The sequence below is a fragment of the Carassius auratus genome, chromosome 30, assembly GCF_003368295.1.
Source record: "Carassius auratus strain Wakin chromosome 30, ASM336829v1, whole genome shotgun sequence".
Classification (NCBI taxonomy): Eukaryota; Metazoa; Chordata; class Actinopteri; order Cypriniformes; family Cyprinidae; genus Carassius; species Carassius auratus.
Genome location: NC_039272.1, coordinates 18,541,001 through 18,566,893, shown reverse-complemented (window position 1 = coordinate 18,566,893; position 25,893 = coordinate 18,541,001). Strand labels below are relative to the sequence as shown.

The 25,893-nt window shown below is 35.6% G+C and overlaps 1 protein-coding gene across 2 annotated transcripts in view; it reads left to right on the top strand.

Annotated features, from left to right (window-relative positions):
• Positions 1-25,893, top strand: part of LOC113049512 (nuclear receptor ROR-alpha-like) — a 40,846-nt gene that overhangs the window by 8,264 nt on the left and 6,689 nt on the right. The window contains exons 2-4 of one of the 2 annotated variants that reach the window (XM_026211917.1): positions 14,116-14,145; positions 24,505-24,590; positions 25,576-25,717. In XM_026211917.1, the coding sequence (XP_026067702.1) occupies positions 14,116-14,145; positions 24,505-24,590; positions 25,576-25,717 (258 nt within the window). Of the gene's footprint in view, positions 1-14,115; positions 14,146-19,968; positions 20,517-24,504; positions 24,591-25,575; positions 25,718-25,893 lie in introns of those variants that run through there. The other variant, XM_026211918.1, reaches the window with a different exon arrangement.

Sequence of the window (25,893 nt, the reverse complement as noted above, 5' to 3'; positions counted from 1 at the left end):
AAAAGCAATCCTTCTCTTGCTTTTTTAAATTATATATTTTTTTGGATCTCAATAAATGAATTAATGCTGCGTTGCGCTGTTCTGTTTTACCGTTGCTTAGTGACTTTTACGTTCTTGGCTACAGCGGTGTGACGGCAAACTTCCGGTCGCCGTAGCCGTTCCATTCGCAGCTGTTGCTTAAAGTCCCTACTGTCTAAAAGAGCGACAAAATGTCCACAGCTCACTTCACGTTTAACGACGAACAAAACAAAACAAAGTGTAAAGCACGCAGAGCGCTCATTCGTGGCAAGAACACAACCAATTTGAAAAGACATTTACAGACGAGCCACCCGGACATTTTCTCAAATGTAATTTTACAACGATGTTCTTTTGTTTATTGAGCTAAGCAAAATTGGAATAGTGCAGTGCGTAGATGTTGTAGCATTAAATATTACGAACTGAAAAGTACTGTAAAATAGCCCCTTCTTCAAGTTAGATGAGAGCACAATACTAATACGTAATATCATGATAAATAGCCTACATTTGATTAATACTAATGTTTAGTATATTTTATAATGTTCTACTTGTTGACAATATCACAAATATTTCTATATTAGTCATGTGAAACATGAATGTTCACATCCTATCATTATACATACAAATCTAGCAATATTGTAGTATTTAAAACATACAATATTGCTAGACAAATGAATACCTTATAAAATCTTGTTACTTTTTTTATCCACCTAGCTGCCAACTTATTAAATATTTACTTTAAATGTATGCACTTATTGTTCAGCTCAGCTGTAAGCTTTAAGGTCCTGGACCTAACTTTATTTTTCTTTTATTGATGGTCAATTGGCAGCTAGTTATTGTTTACATTATCATGACAGTGTTTGTTGCTGCATAAAAGCTTTTGAATCGAAATAAAGACACAGTTGTGTTGAAATAAAGTTGAATTTGTGTTTTATATATTTTGTTTAAGTTTGTTTCCTATACCAGCTGTAAAAAATTGTCTAGTAAATCTGTTATTGATTTTAGTCTTATTTTAGTCGACTAAAATACCAAGCAATTTTAGTCGACTAAAATACCAAGCAATTTTAGTCGACTAAAATAAGACTAAAATTAAAACAAATCAGATGACTAAAACTTGACTAAAACTAAAAAGAATTATAGTCAAAAGACTAAGACTAAAACTAAATTAAAATTTCGTGTCAAAATTAACACTGGCCCAAAGGCCAAATCCAACCTGTTTCACGATTTCAGTTTTAAAGTTAGACGATCCATCATTTTGATGGATGTACATTTTCACCAGAGAAGTCGTTGTTCTATAAAATATAGTAACACTTGATCGTTTTAAGGTGACTTCTGTTTTTGTTTCAGGTTTAGCTGTATTTTATCAGAATTTTCTGTTCTAGGTAGAAATATTTCTTATGACAAAACCATCAAAAGCTATAGACACTGATGCTTCATCATATAGTGAATAAACATTAAACCATATTAATGCATTGTTAAAGATAGCTTTTTTATTTTAACATATTCAATTTCAAATGGTCTGAAGGTTTTAGTATATAAAATGTAGTTATCATTTCACAATTAATTTGTGCATGCAGGTCCACTAAATGTTTTTAATTAATAATTTAGTAAGCATAAATTCGGTTAAGGATAACCGAACAAACGTACACACACAATCAGTTGTTAGCGGTGATAATCTGACCTTTTTGAGTAATTACACATGCAGTCTTATTCAAGTGAACGTGTCTTTTTTTTTTTTTTTTTTTTCAGCATACTGAATAGGCCATTTGGCCATTATGTTTGGCCTCTGCCATGTAAGAGTAAACATCTCATTCATTAAGCTACTGGATTGAGGCCAGGCTATTTGTCTTCAGTGACAGTTCTCCCACTGGTAAAGGCAGGTGGTTCAGCTGCCCTGACACAGCACATCTGCAAATAAGCTGGAATGCTACGTGCCATAGCCGAGGTACAGTACAATGAGAGAGCAACTGTTATTTCATAAAGCTGTAAATTTTCTTCTTCTTGTGATCGGTGTTGTAATTGACTCTGTTATCCGTTGTTAAAGGACTTTGTAATTAGACCTTTTAAAACGGGCCGATTTATCTTGATTAATTAAGTGGCCGGTGTCGGGCAGGAATATTTAGTGGGCCAGTAATGTAACTTTATTAATCTCTAAGTGCTTTATACGGTAGCTGAACTGAAGTTATTTACCCCATCCTCTGGGTTGTTATAACAGACCTTCTTGTTGAAGTTATACTGTAACCACAATGACCATAGAGAAGTAGCAGTTCAGCTTTTGATAAATGTTCAGTATGTTCTGTTCTCGTGTTCTTGTTTTGTCATTGGCCAGAAAAAAAAGATACAGTTTTTTGAACACAATCTAAAGGGCATGTTGGCACACTATAAAGGGATCACAGGAACCTGTAAATTAATAGAATATTATAATGCACAATTTCGATAGTGAAACAATAAATTTTTAATAGGTGATTATAAAAATGGTTTAGCAATGACCAGACAGTTAAAAAATTAACTTGGCTTGCGAATATGATTCAACTTTTTGATTTAATTCAGCCTCTATAATATAGTTTACACTTCTTTTGTTGCATCTTAATGATATTTTATACGTTTTATATTTAGAGCTAGAAAAACAATTTTCATATTCTAATGAGTAAACTACGCGTTTGAAATCAACCTGCAAAAGCGCTTCTAGAAAAAATAATTGTTCAAATATTTGGATTCTATATGGATTTTTTTTTTCATATATTTTTTTTAAAGAAGTGTCTTCTGTTCACCAGGTCTTAGCAGAAAAATTCTTATTTTGACCAAAAACACAGTGAAACCTAAGCAAATATTAATACAAAGTAAAATGACTGATTTCTATTCAAATATATTTTTAAATGTCATTTATTCCTGTGATTTCAAAGCTGAATTTTCAGCAGCCATTACTCTGGTTTAGAAATCATTCTAATATTCATTCTAATCTCATCTAATAATTCTAGTAATCCTTCTGATAAGTCTTTGTTGTCACTTTATCAATTTAATGCATCCTTGCTGAATAATATTTTTCACTTCTCTTTCATTTCGCTCTCTTTATTCTATCTGCTCTTAGGTAAAGATGCGAGTGAAAATAGAGCAGAGTGGTATGTCTGTGTACATTACACAAGGAAAGTTTTAGGCGTGACGCTGGCCACATCCAAACAGGGCAAACCAGTTGTCCCGACCAGTGCATCGGTTAAAACTAGGCGTTGTGTATGCAAATCTCATTTCAATCTGGTGTCTTTGGCATTTTCAGGCTTTTAATTCTCTTTTTTTAAGAAAAATAAAAAGTGAGAGTGCACCATGAGATAACATCTGAAAGAAAATGCCTTTCCCCTATGCCGATGCCGTAGTGTTGTGGATGAGATGAAAGGCAGAGGGGTTTGTGCTGATGAGCAATCTTTGATGAATTTGAGATCGTGAGAGTGAGCGGCGCTGTAAGAAGCAGGCAGACACGACTGCGGCCCGGGGAAATCTGCATCCAGAGTAAGAGCGATGTGGAATTTTAAAGCGGAGATGACGTCAATAAAGCCATTACATTTTTCCATTAAACTCATCCGCTATCCTGTTAAACACAGCAGCGCTAGGACTGAATCCACAAGCTCTGTCTCAGTTTTGCTTCACTTATAAACACATATGCTTCCTCCTTCAACGACTAGTTTGTCAAATAAACATCTTCCATGTGCAATTGAGCAGAACAGCTCTTAAAGATGCTTCATCGTCATGTCTGTCACTGTTAGGTGTCTGCTTGAATTGTATTGTTATGGCTGACTGTGTGTGTGTGTGTGTGTGATTTGGTGATTCAGATGCATTAGCTGCTCTCAGTCACACCACTTCCCTTCAGTGGGGGAAACAGCAAACTCCGATTATTTACCTGCTAAAAGTGTCACGATGTGGGAGCTATTTATAATATGCATCAGTACACATTAATGTTTAAGCAAACTAGCAAACGTCCTGACATAAAATGGATTCTGACCGTTACCACCTTTGGCATGATTAAATGTTTAATTTGGTCCAGACTATCAAGTGAAAACCTGAGCGCCGGTCATTCGGAGAGGAGATGCTAGTGGATTTGTTGTTAGTGGAAACCTGGCAGTGGCTGAAATGAGTAATTTGACAGATGCAGCATCCGGATGGGAGGGAGGAGAGAGCCGAGCCGTGGGCTTATGTAAGATGAAGCTAATCCTTAGTGATTGGGATTATATAAAGTCTACATTCAAAGTGTATTTTATTCTCTCTCTCTATCTCATAGTTGCTTCTTATATTTCCGCTTCTCCTTCTGTACTCTGTTTTTGCGTGTATATAAGAAATACTTTATCTTCAGGAGACGTTATCAGTAAGAAACACTACAGCAGGTTTGACACACAAATGCTGATGTTTTCCCTTTTATTTACCCGTTTATTTATAATGATGCTCGAGTAGGATTTTGATTACATGCATAATTTTCTGTGCCATGAGGGGGCGGTAGTCTTCATTCAGCCGACGTCATTACCTTTTTCTCATGCTGTGAAATGTAATCAAATCTTTTCGTGCCTTTGAGAGTGACATCTCGTGGGTGATTCAAACGCAACACATTATGTAAGAGTTTATGCTGGCATCTGCTCACTATGCATCTGTACATTAGCAGATGGTTTTATGAACCGATTTTTAACAGAACAGCATTTGCTCCTAGTTCTAACATACACAAGGGTGGGGGCCAGAAGTCTGAGACCATGCTGGAAATATGGGATTCAAAATTAATTTAAATCCGGAAATAAACAGGATGTTTGAGGATTTGTAAACATTTACTTTATGAAACATTATGACGTAAAATGAAAAATACTTTTTTTCTTAATCTGCGCCATTTGAAAGTCAATAATAAGGCAAAGCTGTAACATGTATCATGTTTTTCTTGCTTACATTTAGCGTTTGGATAATTCTCAAGTCATGCTAGAGAACATTATCTTTTTTTTTTTTAAACAAATTTTTATTAAAAACCTGTGGAGTTCAGCTTGAGCCCTGCTGTCAAGAAAGCAAATTTTTAGTTTTTTACATTTAATTTAAATAAATTGAATACAGTTTTATTTTTTGATACTTTTGTTTTGGTTATTGTAGTAGCAAGAGGTATTAGACTTTTGAACCCCACTTTATCTTCTGAATTGTTTGACAAATATGCTACTAAAAAAACTCTGGAAAATATTTTCCAGTTCTCTGGCTGTTGTGCACTGTTAAACCTTTTAAATTCACATATCCCAGAGTCCCTGGAAACCAGATTTTATTAATCCCTTCGGAGGTTTAAGCTCTGTTATCCTGCTGCTAACACACACTCTCCATGATCTCTTTATGTGATCTCTCGCTCTCTCCCTCCCTTTGGTGGATAACCGTTATTTTCCTCTCCACAGTAGGAGCCGATAGCCCCCTCATTACGCCCGGCAGGGGCACATCAACATGCTTTTTACTCGCAGAGATTAACATGCAGAGCTGGTCATAAGCAATGAATTGAGCTGGTGTTGGCAGTCCACTTCATGACCACTCGTTCCCCTCCCTTTATCTTCCTTCTAGTCTTCTCCTCCCCTCTCATACCTCTTCAGTGTGTGTTTGTTGTTCTGTGTAACCCAGTACTGCTCTACTAACCCAATTTGGCATAATCTCAGTGCTGTGCTGTAATACACAGTGGGAGTGTTTGTGTAAGTGCTGTCTGGATCTCTGTGGGTGTGTGTCCGTGTGTGTGTGTGTGTGTGTGTGTGTGTGTGTGTGTGTGTGTCTATTACGTAAATGCGACCATCATCTCTTGTAAGCTTGTCAGCCAGAAATAGACTAATGGAAAAATACAAAAGAAGGTGTGAAGGATGTGACAGAGAGAGAAATGGACTGGAGAGTCGATTAAATATGATGTGAAACTCTACCTGCTATTTCACTGACTGATGCTTGCCATTCTCCATTTTCTCTGGACCGTCACATTATGGCTTTAATTCAGCACTTATTTTCTGTAGCTTTACTAAAGCGAATGTTCATATAAAGAAAACTACAACATCTGCTAAATGTTTTTTTACGCCAGAGGTTTATTTGTTGAATTATACATTCTGTTATTCCACATTTTGGTTTTGCTCCCCATACCATGATAAATTCCCCATATAATGAAAAATTTTTGGTCATATCGTAAAAATTGTAGAATTTCAATATAGCAACGAAAAAAAATCCGCTTACATTCACATACTCGATCTTTCGTTATATTCCAAAATAGGAAATCTTTAGAATGCAGCAAAAAATAAATCGAGAAAAGTGAATGATTAGTTCATATCCCAAGTCTTTTGTTTATTTGTCACATAATAGATGTAGTGAATGAATTGTTCTTGAAAACCTCATTATTGCGTACAGAAAACATAATGGGATAATGAGGTGATGATTGCCAGTTGTAACTTTTAAAATTATTAATGAAATATTTTGTCGCATTTGTGACCAGTTTCACAGTCTGAGGCCCTAAAATTAAGTGTTCATTGTGTAGTACAGATACATGCATAACTTTTCTTATTTTAAATATAAATAATCATTTAATAATGAATACAACTAATAAATAACAGCTAATTAAATCATTGTTCTGCCAAGTAATAAATTACATTAGCTTAGCCGTTGTTTACAGTTGCCAAACAAAGTAGAAACTTGGCACATTAACAGAATGTGCAGCAGTTACAGGTTTATCTTCATCTAACAACGGCTTTCAATCAAAATCCAGAGTCTGAACTAAACATTTTAGAACATTTTTTTTTCTTTCTTTTTTTTTCTTAACTTTAATGAGTTCAGGGGGTTATCAGTATGTTTGAGCCCTAGTGACTGTGTACGGCCAGTGCCAGAGCCTGTCATGAATATCAGCGTGATCTTCAAACTGAAGAGAAGACCTGTCATCAGTGTAACTGACATTTTTGCTGATTAACATAGTTAAGAGTTTAAAGAGGACTGAAACAGAGTCAAACAGAGTGCAAGAGAGAGAGAGATGAGTGGAGTTGTAACAACAGTAATGTTGGTCTTAAGGTCTGCATTCCAGCTTCATCTCATCGACTAGAAACCATGTGTAAGAAAAGCAAGTCCTGTGACCATGTGCGTCCGTCTGAACCTTCTGACCCCTGGAGTGTCCACAGTGTTGGACTCAATTGTGTGTGTGTGTGTGTGTGTGTGTGTGTGTGTATGTATGTGTGTGTATGTATGTGTGTGTATGTATGTGTGTGTGTGTGTGTGTGTGTGTGTGTGTATGTGTGTGTGTGTGTGTGTATGTATGTGTGTGTGTGTGTGTGTATGTGTGTATGTGTGTATGTATGTATACTGTGTATGTATGTATACTGTGTATGTATGTATACTGTATATATATATATATATATATATATATAAATTTTTTTTTTTTTAGATAAGCATCCTGCAAAAACAGAGAATTAAATTATAAAATTGTCAAAAGTTTTCCTTACCTGTTTTTCTTTATTTTTACTGCTTCGTTTTGTTTCCCATTAAATAAGAATTTCGACATTTTAGCAAAAAAAAAACATTTCTCATAAAAAATAAATGTTGAATCATTATTATGAATAATTAGACAAATATTGTTTAAAAAAGTTTTGGATTAAGTGTAGAATGCTGTTCTTTTCAACTTTCAGTTCATCAGAGATTCCTGAAAACAAACTACTGTATTGGGATTTTCACAAATATTTTAAGCAGTACAAATAATAACAGCAAGAAATGTTTCTTGAGGATCATGTGAACTTGCATTTTAAAATATTAAAAATAATAATAATAGTATTTAGTAATATTACAGTTTTTACTATATTTTATTCAAATAAATTCAGCCTTGATGAGCATGAAAACATCTTTCAGAAACATTAACAAATCTGACCAAGCTCAACGGTAGTGTATGTAGTCGCCTCTGACTTGCTTAGTTGGGGACACTTCATTTCCAGTGATATCATCGTCTTGATTGCACAGATATTATTTAAACTGAACTGAGCTGGATGATGACATCAATTAATTCAAAGATGAACTGTAGGGATGTAACGATTCACTCAACTTACGATTCGATTCATTTTTTTTTTTTACAAAAATATGTTAAAGACAAATGTCTTTTTATTATTGCTTGGGCAAAGTGCTGTACATTTCTTCGTGAAATTTAAATATAACTATAATATACTAATATAGCATTGCATATTATTGCTCTTTTGTTGGTTTTGATTTCTTCTATTGTCCTCATTTATAAGTCGCTAAATGACCAAATTTAAATATAATGTAAATATAAATAACAAAACTAAATAAAACAAGCCCCAAATCAAATAAATAACACAAATAAAATAAATCTCTTCATATAAACAAAATAAGGCGCTGTCTGTGCTCTTTAATTTTCGAAATGAGACAACCACTGAATTTTAATCATGATTCAAACAACGATGCTGCATGCATGCAACATTTCGGAATTTTGATGCAAAAACAGAATGGTTTGACTTCTGTTTTGTGAAACTAAACATAAAAATATCTGCATGAAACCAAAACATCAGACGAGATGAATGAGACGCAGATTCACTCTCTGCCAGCAGGTGGCGCTTAAAGTGTTTCCTTGGTATTTTTTTCTTTTCATCTTGCCTCTGCATAATGCATATTCAAGTTCATAAATGCAAACCATCTCAACTTTCCTAAAGACAGTAAGTTCCCCTCAGACATGCGTTCATATAAACTCCTACCCCTAACAGAATCGTGATTTGTTTAGCATCTCTACCAATTTAAATCTATTTTCAACCAGCTCGTCATTAATAATTACATCCCTAATGAACTGCCTTTAACTGAAAATTGAGTGTTTACTCTTGGCCCTTTGCATTATTGACACTATTTTCCTATTTAATACTGTAATGCAGCTTTGACACAATCTTTATTGTTAAAAGTGCTTTATAAATAAAGGTGACATGACTTGTATGTATGCATTTTATACGCATATTTTGTCAGTTCATTTATTCATGGATAAGCAGCTTAGCTTGTAGAGATGTATAATTTCGGCATACGAAGGTGAAGGTTTTGGGATTAGTGTTATTTGCTCAGGGAATTAATCTTTTTGGAACAAGTTTTTTATTTGAAGATCCTACTTCTCATGGATTTTGTGCTTTGATCGCTGTAAATTCTTCCATCAGTCATATCAAACAAAAGACTTTGCATCATCAGGCTTTCTTTATAAAAAAAAAAAACAGAGGCTGTTTTTTAAAAAAATCTTTGCGTTTCTGATGGGGACATCAGTTCTTAAACATGGTTAGAATATTGCCCCAACCTGATTAAACATTAAGCCTGAACAATGAATAAAACATATCAGATTCCTTAGTGTTTCCAAGTTAAAGCCTCAAATATTTATGCACTCACATCCCTAACTAACCCCCAACACAGTCAGCTCACCTGAAAAATGATATCTATTTCAAAGGAAAGTGCAACTCTAACCATGTGTCTGAAGCTCTTCAGTTGGTTTATAGAGTCACTGTGTCAAACTCTCATTAGGTTTCTGACACCAAATGACTTTGACAACCTATTACCTCCAGTATGAGCAGGGCCTCAAAACTATTCGGTGAGTGGGAGTGAACTTAACCAACCTTGCATGAACCCAATCAACTCTGCATAACTCAGATCCACACAAGTACACATCCATGTTGAGTTTGGCTTTGAAAAAACATCAGTGAATTAAGTAATCAGACCCCCAGGGTTTGAACTGAAGAGACCATCTGTTTGTTTCACTACAACATTCGTAACAATCATTATCAGCGGTAACACTTAATAATTGTTAAAAGTAAAACTTAAAATCCATTAACGTTGTTGAATAAGGTTTATTTGGCACATTATTGGATGATGTCGATCCTCTCAGCGTCCGGCTTAAACAGGATTGAAATATTCACCAAATGAGTAGTTTTACCTCAATCCTGAGGCAGTTTCTGTGTCATTCAGCTCTGACTAATCTCTCGAAAAGATTGAAAGCACACATGTTCTCCCCTAAAAGCCATCCTAAAATATTTAATAACACAGTATGCACCCTGAATCCCGCCAACTGACACACATTTTGAAACCCAGTGGGTCGTGTAGAGAGATTGTGTATGTATGTATGTATGTGTGTGTATATTAAGGGGTATAACGGTACACAAAAATCACGGTTCGGTACATATATAGATTATATATATAGAGAGAGAGATATGTGTGTGTGTGTGTGTGTTTGTTGTCTTAAGGGTTTTTCCATTGTTTTAGTATAACATAATACCATTTCATATTTTTACTTTTTTAATATATTTTAAAGAAGAAACCAATCCAATGTTTATTTGATATTTAAGGCTTAATACTATAAAAAAAAAGCACTAAAGTTTTTTTTTTTTTTAGTTGGAGTGTTTCCAGCTTATTTTCATATAAAAATATACAGCATGCAGTTGCATCAAACAGTGGTATAAACATCATTCAATTTAAATTGTAATAATCGTAATTAATAATCACAAGTACAATTTCAAGGGAATAATTGACAATTATGATTTTTTGGTCATAATCGTGCAGCCCTAATTAATATATATAGATAGATGATTAATTTGAATGTGCAGCAGTTACCCAACGATCTGGACGGCAAATATTTTCGCCGCAAGTACATTTTACTGGGTACAAACCATCCGTCTGACCTTTGCTTTCTGTAATGTTTCATTGTTATTGTGGTCTAATCCTCTCAACTCTCAGCCATTTTTTCCATGAACATCTACATGCTCTCTGTTCTTCAGAGCATGGAAGGAGAATTACAGGGAAATTTCAATGTGAACAGACAGAAACAAAGAGACTCAGGGGGAGGCTATTTGAGACTGAGACCGAGGAGTTAAACCGATTAGAAATGGGTGGAAAGAACAGCGACAGGAGATTCGCTGTCATTTTGCTGCTGAGCATCATCAGATCTGAAGCAGCTTCTTACATTGCACTGCGATGATGGGAACGAGACAAAGCGGGATCATTTCTTTTTTACGCCTCTCCTGTTTCGTTTCATAAATAGATGGATAAATAAAGGTTTGCAGTCAGATCCTTTCTTTTCATCGTTCAGTTTTTCAGCTGGAGAGGAATAATGAATGTGCCTCCTCAAAAGCCTCAAGCCAGAACGTTTGTTGTGGTCCAGCTGGATATAAGATATGAAAAAGAGAAAGCTCTTCTCATCAGTTTAGGTTCTAGCAATTATAAGCTCCTTTTTAGCATCCTTCAGTCATTTAAAAAGTATAGTACACAGATTTTAATACAGCTGCTTGAGATTTTCAACAGTAGCACAATCACATCCATGATGAAATGAACATTTGGCACCTTATTATTTCTAAAATGTTCAGTTAGTTATTGGTTGTGTCTCATTTGCCTCATGCTGCTGCTGTGAGTTGGACATGAACTGAGTCTAATTTACAAGCAGATGGAAATTCATTTGACACAAATCACTGGTTAATGCTTTGTTGATTGGCAGTTGCCATTTACCACTTGTATCTCGTTTCAACAGTATCACTAGTCATGACAGATTGTATTTCTCTCAGATGGACACTTTACATCACAATAGAGCTGGCAGTAGTACAATAGCCCTGATTAAAGGGAGTGGATGGATTAATGGTGATTGACTGCATTGGCCTGAGTTGGCCTGAATGTAAAAGCATAAGCCAGGGCCTGTGATGGCTTGGGATTACAGAGTGCCTTCAGTTCACTTCTGTGCAATTAAAAAAACAAAACATGAATGTGTACATTGTTCACTATATACATAGTATTTCTTATTATTTTCATGTTTAGCAATATGATGGCATATAACAAACACATATAATTATCTAATATTATTTTAGTATACATTTTACATTATTATTTTGATTTCTAAGGCTAAATGATTTTTGGTATTTATTTTTATTTTTTTATTTCCCATGATGCATAGGCATGAAAAGTCATACAAGGTTGGATTTTACAGTTTAAAAAACGGGGTGGGGAGCTACAACCGAAACCGTTTTTTCAACGGCAATTGAATTGGCAATTCAAACAGAAAATACAAAAAGAATCATAGGCGCAATTAATTGCGAGAAATTATACTTAAAAAAATTCTGTGTATGTAATATAAATATTTTAGGGATGTTTATTTTGGTTATTTTCCCTAACCAACAACCAACGCTTAATAATATAATATAAAACTAATAAATAGGCCTATATGTGAAATATATATTTACTTAAAGGGATGGTTCACTTTGAAATTAAATTTTGGTATGTTTTAGCTTACCTCAAAGGCATCCAAGTGATCTGAGGGGGCATTCGTGCTTCCTGGTGTGTGAGGTGTGTGCGCGTTCTGGCTTAGTCTGCGCAACCACTGTAAGTGACGGAAGTGATCTTCCGTAACAATGATGAACAAGTACATTAACATTTGCAATAACATTAGATTTATTGAACAATTAAGTAAATATAATTCCTTGATTTACCTTTGTAAAGAAATCTCATTGCTCTCCGCTGTCTTTACCGATGACATCTTAACCTGCAATTCGCAACCTCACCGCGAAGTTTCAGTTTGTTTTTGTGCTGCACAAAAGGAAAGAGATGGCAGAAAGTGGCATCCTAATTTTCTTTAGGGTTATTTTACACACAAAGATTTGTTTTTATTGTGAATATACACAAATAAAGATTATCTTTATGACTAAAAGGAGAAGTTGCTTCCTCTGTTAGAAGGGAAAAAAATCTAGTGATTTGCACTGGCACCACAAGCGCGCACAAAGATAAGCTTTGACAAATCCTTTTGAAGCTACCTTGACAATGCATCCTGTTCATTATCATAATGAAGTACAGTCAGTCAAACATGTGGGAAAATACACACTGCTCAGTTTAAATATGTAGTTAAATCAGTGCCGTTAAGTGTTATCACCATACCGCCATGATGATATGCAAAACATATTGGATATTGGAACACAAGTGAAGCACAATAAATAATAATTTGCCATTCAAATACATTGTGAAAGCATTTTAATTTGTGTTGAATGAGAGACCCAAAGCTGGTTTCAGTTTTGTTTGACTAAATTAATTAGTTTTGTCTTGTCGTTTAAATTGCTATAACTTCTGAAAGGCCTATTTTTAATTCTTGTTCATTCTTTTTTAAATACTGCTAATTGAAATGATTTGTTGTAGAGTTAGGGGAACTAAAATACCAGCGCACAGATTTCGAAATACTTCCACACAAATGGCATAGCGAATGATTACAATGTATTCTGTAAACGCGGGAAAAATCGGCCGAAAAAAGACCACAAACCGGCCGGTTCCGATTTATGGCCGGTCAACCGGTGCATCCCTAGGCATTAGGCCCATTTCTGAATTAAATAATAATATGTGACTTATAATACGCAATTTTTTTTTCTCTCTCTCTAAAAAAGCACAATATTTTATATGCGTAGCATAGGGCTGGGCGATATATCTAACGATATGATCATGCGCATCTAATCAGTAAAGCTGCTTCCTTGATCACTGCTAAAATCGCCATCACCTGCTTATAATTGGAGTGGCATTTAATAGACAGAGCTGTAGATCGCTGACAAGCTACGCAGTATCGCGCTCATTATCGCAGATGAATCGCCTTCGATAATGAACGCGATATTGCGTAGCTTGTCAGCGATCTATTGCTCTGTCTATTAAATGCCACTCCAATTATAAGCAGGTGATGGTGATTTTAGCAGTGATCACCGAAGCAGCTTTACTGATTAGATGCGCATGATCATATCGTTAGATATATCACCCAGCCCTAGCGTAGCATATTTTAACCATGCAGCAAACCTTTTTAAATATTTTGATAAATTACTGAAAATAAATGAATGACTTTTTAAATCGCTCAAAATTCTTAACGGTCGGTTAACGGCGAACTGGTTAAAATGAACATCCCTAAAATATATAATGTACTTTATCAGAACACAAAATGTTTGTAGATATCATTTGTGTTATGTCCAATTTGATATCTTTAATATCTTTTAATATCTAATATCTATTTAAGCATGGACTTCTTTCCATAAGTTTTAAAGCAAAATGTTTTTTAAGAGTCTAGTATGAACTCTATCGCAAGCCCTGTTTAATATTTATTTTATTGCTTCTCTTTTTCAGATGTGTCCTCAGCAAAGAAAACACACACATGTAAGTACATTCTTCATATAAGAGTTCAGTCCTGTGACCACGGATCTTTATGTAACATACTCCGTTTGTAAACATAAAAGCAAACGATCATGGAGAATGTTATAAAAATAATTAAAGAGAAGAGGAGACACTGAACTTCTGGAAAATTCAAGAAATTTGAGAATGTTAACACCCTCATTGACATCCACTTGTTATTGTTTTTGCTTTAAACAGATTCTTTGGGCTTATGTGAGAGAGTGACAATGTGTGCGAGGATGAGATGCCTGTGATAATAAATGCTGGTTTAAAGAGGTTTAAAAGTGCCCTCCTACCAACATCTATCAGCTTTCATTTTCTGGTTGAAATCATTTCTTAATCAGTAAAAGGATAATTGTAGTTGTAGTACTTACTGGACTGTAAGATTTGTTAAGATATCGGTGTGACTTTTTTTAAAGTAGTGTTTACCAGTGTAACTGATATTTCTCACCTCCTTTTACCATGTACACACACTCTCTCACATAATTTTTGTACACACACATGCACGCACACATACTATAAACTGCAATAATAAATGAGAAATTATGAACTATTACAGTTTTCTTGTGTGTATATGTGTGTGTATAACATACAATTTGTCGTTTCTTTGTAATTTATTTATTATTGCTGTTGTAATAAATATAACTTATTATATTTTATGGTCAATAAAAAATACACTGAACAATTTTTGATTTATGGGGTTGAATACGCATTTACCACCAAATGTAATTTTTTGTTTGTTGATTGATGCGCCCTACATGCCCTTTATGGATGTAGGTGTTTCTGGAAACAGAAGAGAGCCGTTTCTTGTATACTGGTTTCATGCAAAAAGATTTTGCCAACATGACAGAAAAATGTTGGTCAAGGTGAGAGGAGCTGCTCAAGAAAATGACTGCACACTAGCGGGATGCTTTTGTGGTTTACCAACAGAGACTTCCTGTTTGTGCATTGAATGCTGTGAAATCTCCTTTACTGGATGAGATGTCCCTCGTGTACTTGAATGCACTTGAAGGACAGTGTATATAAACTAGAAAGAGTATATTCGCTGTATTATTCCAGCGTGTAGTTTCATATTACATTCAAATTTTATTTATTCATTCTTAAGAGAATTAATTGTGACAGTCACTGTGTGTGTTTGTATGCGAGTCTTGATGTTTGTGTTGGAGACACCAAGCAAACAAGCAGCAGCTGGGAGCGTGTATTAGCATGTCTGTCCTGCTGAAGTTAAACCCAGCCCAGTGAGAGATGTGTTCAGGATCGCAGAGGGATGCATTTCTCTGAGAGAGTGTCTCGCACAACAGAACCCCGTCCTCACACTGCTGTCATGCCCGTGAAACATGAGACCTGCACAAGCAGCTCCAGCATCTCTATTTCAGCTATTCAGTCCTCAGTTGGACAGCATGTGGGAGACGTTTCTAGAAGAAACTGGTTTGAGAGGCTTGTGTTTAGAGCAGCGGTTCTCAGTTCTGTGAGGTGATTGGTTGGGGGAACAAAAAGATTATAAAACTAAGATGAATAAATTAACCAACAAGCTTGTTGTTGGCAGAAGAATGCATGTAGGTTTGGAGTTTGAGTAAATGAACTGTCTTATAAGGTCACATCTTTGACGCAACTTGTTGCCTAATGAGGTTAGCCAGCAGGTTCTTACCTACAGCTTCAGAATTGTGAAATCGTTACTTTCACAACCGCAGAGATGGTTTTTCACGATGCTTGGTTCTTTGAGCAGACCTTCTGGCCATGGTGGATTGGAGAGGGTGTTGTGTGTTGTGCTGGGCGCTGGCCAGATCATTAGCATTCAGATGGCCCCGTTCCCCTCAGATTCAGCCAGACCTGTATAAGGCTACATGTGTGTGTGCTTGCACCCCACACACACATATGGGTAGAATTTCAAATATGCCAGTTATCCTGTAGGCAAACACATGCAATTTCAAATCACGGCTGTGCTGCTGATGACTTTACTATATATGGCTCTATTGTGTGGGGGATTAAAAAAAAAAAAAAAAACTATAATGATTTTAAAACAGGGTTTTTTTTTTCATTAGCTGAAGCAGATAATTATGTCTAATGACAGATGGCTGGTATAATGATAGATCATTGTGAATCTATCCTCTGAGATACAGAAAAATCCAAATACATTTATAAAAATTTTTTTAAGAATTTATATATATATATATATATATATATATATATATATATATATATATATATATATATATATATATATATATATATATATATATATACATTATATTCTGTTTGATTATTATGTTATTATATGATGCACCAATACTGGTATCGGTATCGGGCCCGATACTGTGCTCTTTAACTCGTTAAAATGCCCCGATGCTAAACGTGATACCACACAGCATGTTAACAGTGCTGTGTTAAGACAAATAAACAACGTCCACAGAACCAGAGATCACAGAATGGAGTCATTAGAGATTAAGGATGTCTAAGAACTACAGTACATGTATGTAATTTAATACAGTGTTAAACATTGAATATTCATGCCTTAGCACATGCATCATATGAAATACAACTAAATCTTAAATATATATCAGAGAAAACTATTGGGGCATTCACTCTAAACAACATTTCTTTTAAACATCAAGCATACACAATTTAATTAAAGTGAATGTGAAACTATAGCCATCTTTGTGAAATGTGCTCATTCTGCACCAATAAAGATGTGTACACACAGTGTTGGGCAGTATTGTCGCTACAAGCAGCGAAGCTACTAGTTTAACTACATTTCTCAGTAGCTTGGTCGTAGCTTCGCTACTTTCTGAATCAAATAGTTTTTCAGTAGCGAAGCTCTTTTTTTTTTACCAAGTAGTGCGGTAGCTTCCACACAAGCTACATTTTCGCAAGCATTTCTGAAGCTCAAACTCAAATCGGGAAATACAACTGCTAAGATCGCTGATCCTGGATCAGTAGTGACGGACGGCGTTACTTCATCTTGTTCGTGTTTACGGTGGATAGCAACCAACCATCTTTATGATGCATTACCGCCACCTTCTGCTCCGGATGGTACCACTCCTTGGCCAGTCACGCAAAAAATTATTTGATGAAATGATGGCATAGGATGAGGTCGGAGAACAGTTAATCCCGAGGAGTGAGTCGCCGTGGCCGTACCTCGACAAGTACATGACACTGACCGAGATAACAGAGAGAAAATATGTTTACAGATGCTGCTTGTAAAAATTAAGGTCCCCCTTACGAAAGGAAAATATGTTTATCAATGTATTTCTTAAAATATGTTGTGATATATTGTAATATATTATTTTCCTTTTTATTTCTAATATTTTATATATTTGAATACATTTAATAATATATTGATGACACATATATTATATAATATAAATTACAAAATATACAAATGATTGCCGCTTTCAATATATTGCAATATATTGGAAAAAATAAATATATATAAGAATATATGCGTAATATATTACTTAAGATAAAATGTATAAATTTTATTTAAAAAGAAATTATAATTGTTAGTCTATTTTACATTACATTGTATATATTTTCTTATGTACATAGTTAAATTAACGTTATTAATTTAGCATGTACATGCTTTCAATATAATTGTAGCATTAAACATACATGCACCTGTAAATTACAGTAATTAGATTAAAGAGCCAGTAAGATGAAAATTCTAAGCTTCCTATCACTGTTTATAAGTCCTGTACAACAGGTTTAAATTAGGGCTGTCAAAAATAGCGCGTTAACGGGGTTAATTAATTGTTTGTTGTTAATTACGCCAATTTTTTTAAAGCATTTCACACATGCGCAGTGTGACATTATTCAGGTTGGGAAAGTCTCGTCGATCTCTGAATTCTCAAGATAGTAAAAAACAGCGGCGAGCGCCGCGACGAAAACACAAAAGAAGCTTAAGGTTTTACCCCATTTACTCTCAAATACATTCTTGCCAAGCTCGATAAACAGAAACGACTTTGGTAGTTGATACGCTGGAGCTTCTTCCTGTTATAGCGTCCTGTGTTTCACACTGCGCATGCGCAGAACGCATACATGCAATGCAGCGAAAATTACAGCTGTTTGGGAAAGCATATGCATTTTTACTTGGTTTTACTGGCACTTGAAGCCTTCAGAACGTGAAAATATCGATCCTAAAGTATTGTGGCATAGCAAATGAACACCTCCCAAAAACAAGAGTGCCCAGAGTGCTGCTTATGTGATGGTGGCGCATGTTTGTGTTTCTGAGTTCATGCTTTCGAGTTTCTCTATGCATAATTTCATAGATATGTGGCTATATTTAACCACTGGTTCACCTAAAACTCTTACACTATCTGTAGTTAAATGGCATGGTTTGATATAGTGCTCAGGTAAATTTGATCTGAGTAAATGTTAAACTTTTGAAATTCAGGAAAAAAGAACCACATATTGATGAATCAATACATGAAAATTATGTATATGTGTCCTGTTATTTATCTTTTGGTATGCATTTCAGAAAAAAAAAATGGTTAGGATTCAGGTGTAATTGCAAATAGTGATTAATCATGATTAATCCACTGAAAATTCTGATTAATTTGATTAAAAATTTTAATCATTTGACAGCCCTAGTTTAAATCCATGCAAGGTTAAAAAAACATTGTAATTTTGTCAAAATATCATTTTAAAATTACCTCAATTCTCAGAGATCCCCAAACGGTTCCTGCGAAGCTGTTCAAAAGATTCAGTTTCCTTAAACCCCACCTTTCGGAAGCACACTGTGTTCTGATTGGTCAACTAACATAGTCAGTTTTGATTGGTTGTTCCGCACACAACTTCACGGTAAACAATGCGTTAGCATCTTTTTGGGGTGAATTATGTCTTATTCCTCTCATTGCGAAGCAAACAGTAAAATAAAAATACTTGAAGAACAGTCTCGCTGCGTTTTTTTTCTGTGTGGGCATATTCAAGCCACGCGCTTCAGTTTGAATCTGAGCGCGTTCAGCGCAGGGACAAGTCACATTAGATATAATGAAGGGAGACGTGAAAAACGGACATCGCGTTGTTTTGATATGGATTACTTTATCACAGAATATCTTTTTTCGGCAGCACTTTTAGTTTTGTTTTAGTTCTTGTTTAGTTTTAAAGTAGACATGTCAAGCTTTCTATATATCTCTCTCTCATGTCTCTTCGTTGAGTATTCACGGAGTTACAGTTCATTTTAATGACGTGTTTGTAAATGAAGCTCAGCGCAGACAAAGGCTGCAGACAGCCCACCTTGCTTTTACTATTAAAAACACACTGTCTCCTCGACATGATGCCATCACACCAACTACTAACTTTATTTGGGGGGTGGGGCAGGTATGAGTTTTGTTTCTCCCAAGACGGTAGGCGGAGATTATTATGCAAAGTGTTCTCGTTATGTACATAGATATGGGCAAAATCTATTATATCTATATCTATAATCTATAACGACTCATTTCAGCGATTCAGAGTCGACTTCTTACTTTAGAAGCCAATAACTTTATAAATCGTGTACTTTTTGGTTTAATTACTTTGCACATTGTTTACACTGATGGACAGCTACATCATACACTGTAATACAGGTAATTATTGATTTCCCATCTGTGTGGCTCTTTAAATTAGTTGCGTGAATTTAAGGTATTATTTTTAATGTATATAAAATATACAAAATATATCAAAATGTAATAAAAACAAGATAAAAAAATCAAAAAGATAAAAAACTATTTAATCTATCTATATATAAATATATGTATGTGTATGCATGTAAAAGAACTACTCGAGTATATCTCAAAACACTTATTTATCACACTGTAAATGTCTTAAGTTCATTTAGATGCATTGTAGTTTGTAATATATAATGTGCCAAGTAATGATGGTGAGACATATCAACAAAGAAGTCAGTCATTACAGATGGTGTGATAAGTGCAGCAGGCAACCAATGCCTTGTGTGTCACCGTGAAACACTCTCATGGAGGAAGAGAAAGTGTTTTAGTTTGCTCTGACACTTTGAAGCCTTACCTGCAGACAACTTCCTGCATACAGTATAGTATCATGAAAACACATTGCACAGCAGTGCAAAGTGAGAGTCAACACTAACCCTTTAAACCACACAGTCAACTAAAACTCAATCTAATCAGCCATTGGATGACAAATCTGTCACTCAAGGGTTGAAGGGGCGGGAAGAAAGGGTTTTAGTCCTTATGTCACGGTCACATGGATTCTCATGCGGTAGAGACGAGAGGCACAGCAGCGCTCCCGTCAGTCAGCAGGACAACGCTTGCGTCCCAGCCTGCACATGCTCTTGAGACGAGGCTGTTGACGGTCCTCAGCGTGGCCACAGAGCCTCAAGATGTACTTAATGATCACAGCCATGAAAGGTAGGACAGGGATTTCCATGTTGAGGCAGCTGTGGAAATGTGTGTGTGTGTGTGTGCGTGCACATTAGAGAATGAGTGCATAAGCTTGTGTTAATATTTCTGTAATGTTTCCAGCTCTTAGTGTCTGTTATAATGTCTTGCATGTATAATGTTGCAGTGTTGTTTTCAGAACGTTGCATGGACAGAGTTTTGCTCTGTTTATGCTTTTTTATGATTTTGAATTACAAAGTGAATATTAGATCTTTTAGTAATATGCATTAAAGCATGTGTGTGTTTGAGGGAACGTCTCAGTCAGTCTGAAACTACCGTGGGCACAAGTTAAGTCAGTAAGTATGTGATGCGTTGTGATGGCGTCTTTCTGACAGCTCATACATGGGCGGCCATGTTGGCTGTTTGGCACGGCATGGGAATGTTGCCATGCTGGATGATTGGGGAATGTTGTTCCATTGACCTATTTATGGCAGGCAGGGGTGGACCGCCATAGGAGCGCCTGGCTGTTTATTCCACCAACGGCTGTGTCTTACTTAATCCCCCCACCCCCAACTCTGAATCACCATGTGTGCACACACACACACACACACACACGGGCAATGCAAAGTCTTGCTGGCAGCTGTCATTATCTATTAGTGATAAGGTATAGGGCAGCGGAACATCTGTGTGAGCCTCCGCTGCTTCTCTTTCAAAGAGATTGAAGATTATTTCGGCACTTCAGACGTGTCCTCCTACACTGTTTCCAGATCAACTGAAAGTGTTCTGTTATCAACCATCTTTTTGTCTAAGAACAAAGCTAGAGATTGTTGTGAAAGTACTGCTTTATCTTGCCTGACCTGCTGACATCATGACTAAAGGTTAATGAGATTTAACCCTGAGTTGACTTGGCAGGATTGTGAACAACTGAAACTATTGCACACATAGGTTAATTTAGTGTCTTATTAGGGTTAGCCGTGAAAGTTAATTATGTAGACTTTATAGGGCTTGGTCACCATTCAGTTTGTTCTTGGAGCAGATAATAGGTTCACTTTTAAGTGTTTCTTTTCACCCTAATTACAGATAATAAATGAGTATTAGCAAATATAAAAATAATGATATAATGTCTAGGTGTTTGCAAAAACCTTTAATTATTGAAGCAGTTTAAGTCTAATATGTGCCAGAATGTTCTTTTCTCCTTTGTTATGATGGAGTGTTTATCTCAACACTGATGTGAGTCAGTGTTGTCAACAGATTACAAAAAACCCCACAGGGTGGGAGTGAAGGGGGAGGGAATGTGTGTGTGTGTGTGTGTGTGTGTGTGTGTGTGTGTGTGTGTGTGTGTGTCTGTGCGTGTGTATCTGCAGGCTTTGACTTTGGTTGGGTGCTGTGTTTTATGTTTCCTACTTAGACAGCACATCAGCACTTTCAGACCGGGAGAGAGACCAAACATGTTAAACCACAACATCTCATGAGGAGGAAACGACACTTGCAAACAGAAGTCTTCTGTGTGTGAAAGTCTGTGTATGCAGATTATGATAAACACCTGTAAAATGTTGGTGCTTGTCTGTAAAAGTGATGAAATGATAAAAAAATCTAGTGCTGGACTGGGGTTATTCAGTCTCTTATATTGACTGAAAATCTGAAGTTGCAGCTGTGGACAGAATAAACTATTCAATGTAGTATAATATTATACTACATTCTAACCTATACTATACACTATATTTCACATAATGAGCTACTATGTGTGTATACTTTAGAATAATATATAACAGTAAAAAATATATATATACTGTTTCACAAAATGAGGTAATGTGTATATGTTATAGAAATAAATATAATACTAAATATATACGCTATACAATTATTATATATACAATATATGCTATACATTTATTTATATATATATATATATATATATATATATATATATATATATGTGTGTGTGTGTGTGTGTGTGTTTAAAAAAGTATATTTAGATAAATTATGAATAGAATATTGTTTATACAAGTATATGTAGTTGCATTATATAATTCGGTATTATTTAATATAATAGCTTATAAAATACCTTTTTTATAATGTGCATATTGTTTAACATATTTTACAAAATTTTGGTGGGAATTATTTCTTCTCCACAATATGAGGTAGGGTGTGCGTGTATGCACTTATTATAAAAATGTGTATTTTACAAAATATTTATATATGTGTGTGTGTGTATATATGTACGTAATATAGTTAATTATTCTATTAAATCAAATGATATAATATTAGAATATATATTTAAAACAAATTATGAATAAAATATTCTTTACGTGCAGTTGCTTTATGCAATGCAATATTAACAGTATAATATTTTATATAATGCACTTTAATATGCATATTCATTTTTAGATTTTTGACTTTTGAGATATGTAGAAGGGCATTTCATCCTACTGTTCATGGTTGAAGTGATCTTAAAAATCCTCTACAGGCTAATCAGTCTTTAAGAATATCCACCACAATCGAATCTCTTTACACAAACCCTTGTATTGTTGTGCAGAATTAATGCATTCACAATCCTCATCTGTATATGGCCCTCATGAGCGCTCCTTTTCTGTAGTCTGAAATAGCAGCTCTGTAAGCCATGCTCTTGCATCAGAGCCGAACAGCGGTACCTACTGTTGCAAGACTTCAGCGGCAGCTCTGGGAGAATGTGCCTTTGATGTATAAATCCATAATTCAGACCAGATTAGCGTCTTGTGCTTCAGAGTAACTAATTACTGCCGATTGGTTTTACATATCTAATGAGAGAGAGTGAGGATGCCCTTAATGAATACGGCATGCAGAACCAAAGGGGATTAGCCCTTTCTGTAATCATGAGAAAATAGTCATTCTCAAACTTCTCTGATGCCTTTGCAAATAGAGTCCACAGCTTGAAAAAAACATACGAGTCTGAGCGTATGTGACCGAGAGAAAAGAGAGTGCTCTTATGGTGCTGAGATGCGTTTTACTTTTTCATCCTGTACTGTATGCGCCTCAGGGCTGCCGGAACAACTGCATCGCTCTTCTCTAAATGGATTTCTCCTCCTGCTCTATTCCCCCAGCTCTCCTCTCAACAGCCTCGCACACCATCTCTGTGTGCTTTTCCACAACCAACCGCAGCCGAGCCACTGAGGGGCTCGCGCACGACTATGGCACACAATTCAGTGCATACAGACGCCATCTCCAACTAGGAGTGCATCTTGACTTTGATATTTACCAAAATGCACCACGGCGCTGTCGTGAAGCGAGCTCGTGGCTTCAGGGAGGATGGCATTGTCATGCTGTAGTTACCCAAATGAATGTTGGATGTTAGATGAGCAGATTGGACTTACAGATGATGTCAGTCCCGTGGGTGATTTCAACAGTCATAGCCATTTTTTCTGCTTGAATAAATGGAGTGTTTTATGTAGTGCTGCCTAGATTCATTCTTTTAAAATATCTTCTCCGTTGTTCAGCTAGCTAAAGCCTGAGGTTACATTCTGCACAACAAACCTCAGGCCTTGTTCTCTCTGCATTAGCAAACTCAAAGTCTTGATGTGATTATGGTCTCTACTGATCAGTTTAAAGGAAGAAAAGAGTGTTTTCAAAGGGCAAAAACAGACGTGCTTTGTCAAACCGCGTTTTATCAATGCGTCCTATTGATTTGAGATTGATAATGGTTCTCCTATATTCGAATACCTGCATTTAGTCTTTTCTGCAGCATTAAATAGAATTGCAACTTTTTCCAAACAAGTTTCCCCAAGCACGCTGCCTAATTTTGGTTATTTTGGTTGTTTCGGTTAAGCCAGTGTTGCTATGTTGGGCTGGTTGGAGCGTTCAAACAAACCGAGAAATGTTAAACGCATCAGTGTTCCTGAGGAAAATGACTAACAAATGTTTTAATTAAAGCTGTCTTTGTGTGTTAAGCTGACACAGGAGAAAATATTGTAGCAAAGACAAATGTGATTTTTTTTTTTTTTTTTTCACTTTTTGCTGAAAGTGTGTTTTTGTCTCTTTGTAGCCCAGATAGAGAGTATTCCCTGTAAAATCTGTGGAGATAAATCATCAGGGATTCATTATGGTGTTATCACATGTGAGGGATGCAAGGTAAGACAACCAAAAAAACAAAACACGTGCACACATCTCATAGTTGCGTCTTGTCAGCAAGATCCCAATGCATCTATCAGATTATTTCCTTTTTTCTTTTTCTTTTTTATATAATTAATGCTGTTATAATCATGATCATAATTTTTTAGAATATGCACTACCGTTCAAAAGTTTGGGGTCATTGAGTGTTTTTTTAAATATATATTTACTTACTAATTAAAGACATTTATAATATTACAGAAGATTTCTATTTCAAACAAATGCAGTTGCTTTAAAATTTAAGTTCAGCAAAACATCCTAAAAAAAATTAATGGTTCCCACAAAAATATTAAACTGCACAAATGTTTTAAACATTGATGATAATATTTCTTGAACATCAAATCAGCATATTAAAAGGATTTCTGAAGGATCATGTGACACTGAAGACTGAAGCAATGATGCTAAAACCTCCGACCCTAAACTTTTGTGGTGGTGTAGATTATAATTTTTTCAGTCTTAAATAGTATAATATTTTTCTATCACACATTTTTCACTTTCAGTCATGTTGCAATGGCCAAAATGTTTTCCATTTACAGAAAAATAAAATAAGAAATAAAGTAAAATCACACTGCTTTGCATTCACAATGCACATCCATGCCTTATTTATACTTGTCTAAATGTGTGGCACGAACCACCACAGAAGGTGCTTATGCTCACTAGAGTGCTCTAGAGGCATTTACACTTCATGCATTCTTCATGCATATGAGTTCATCTGGAGCTCCCATAACGCACCGCTGCACTGGAAAGAGAGGCATAAAAATGCGCATTTTGTGACATATTCCTTTAAAAGTCACTTAACTGCATGGAAATATGCAGTGTAAAAAACCCTATTTAGTTATAATTTAAGAGTAAATAAATCATTCTGAAATGTGCTGCAATGCGAACTTCAAAGATACAAGCTAGAGGTGACCTATAGTTGTGCTCTCTCTCTCTCGCTCTCTTTCAGGGTTTCTTCAGGAGGAGTCAGCAGGGCACTGTGTCATATTCGTGTCCTCGGCAGAAGAGCTGTCTGATCGACCGTACCAGCAGAAACCGCTGCCAGCACTGTCGCCTGCAGAAATGCTTAGCAGTGGGCATGTCAAGAGATGGTAGGCTCTCAACCCTCACAGCAGTCTGAGTGATGTGCATGTGGCTGCTGGTGTATATAATTCTCCTGAGATGTGTAGAGTGTGACAGTAGGGTTTTAAATGTAAAAATACCTTTCATTTTCAGAAACTTACCATGAGCTTTAATGCTATTAAGCAAAGGCATATGCTAATATTTT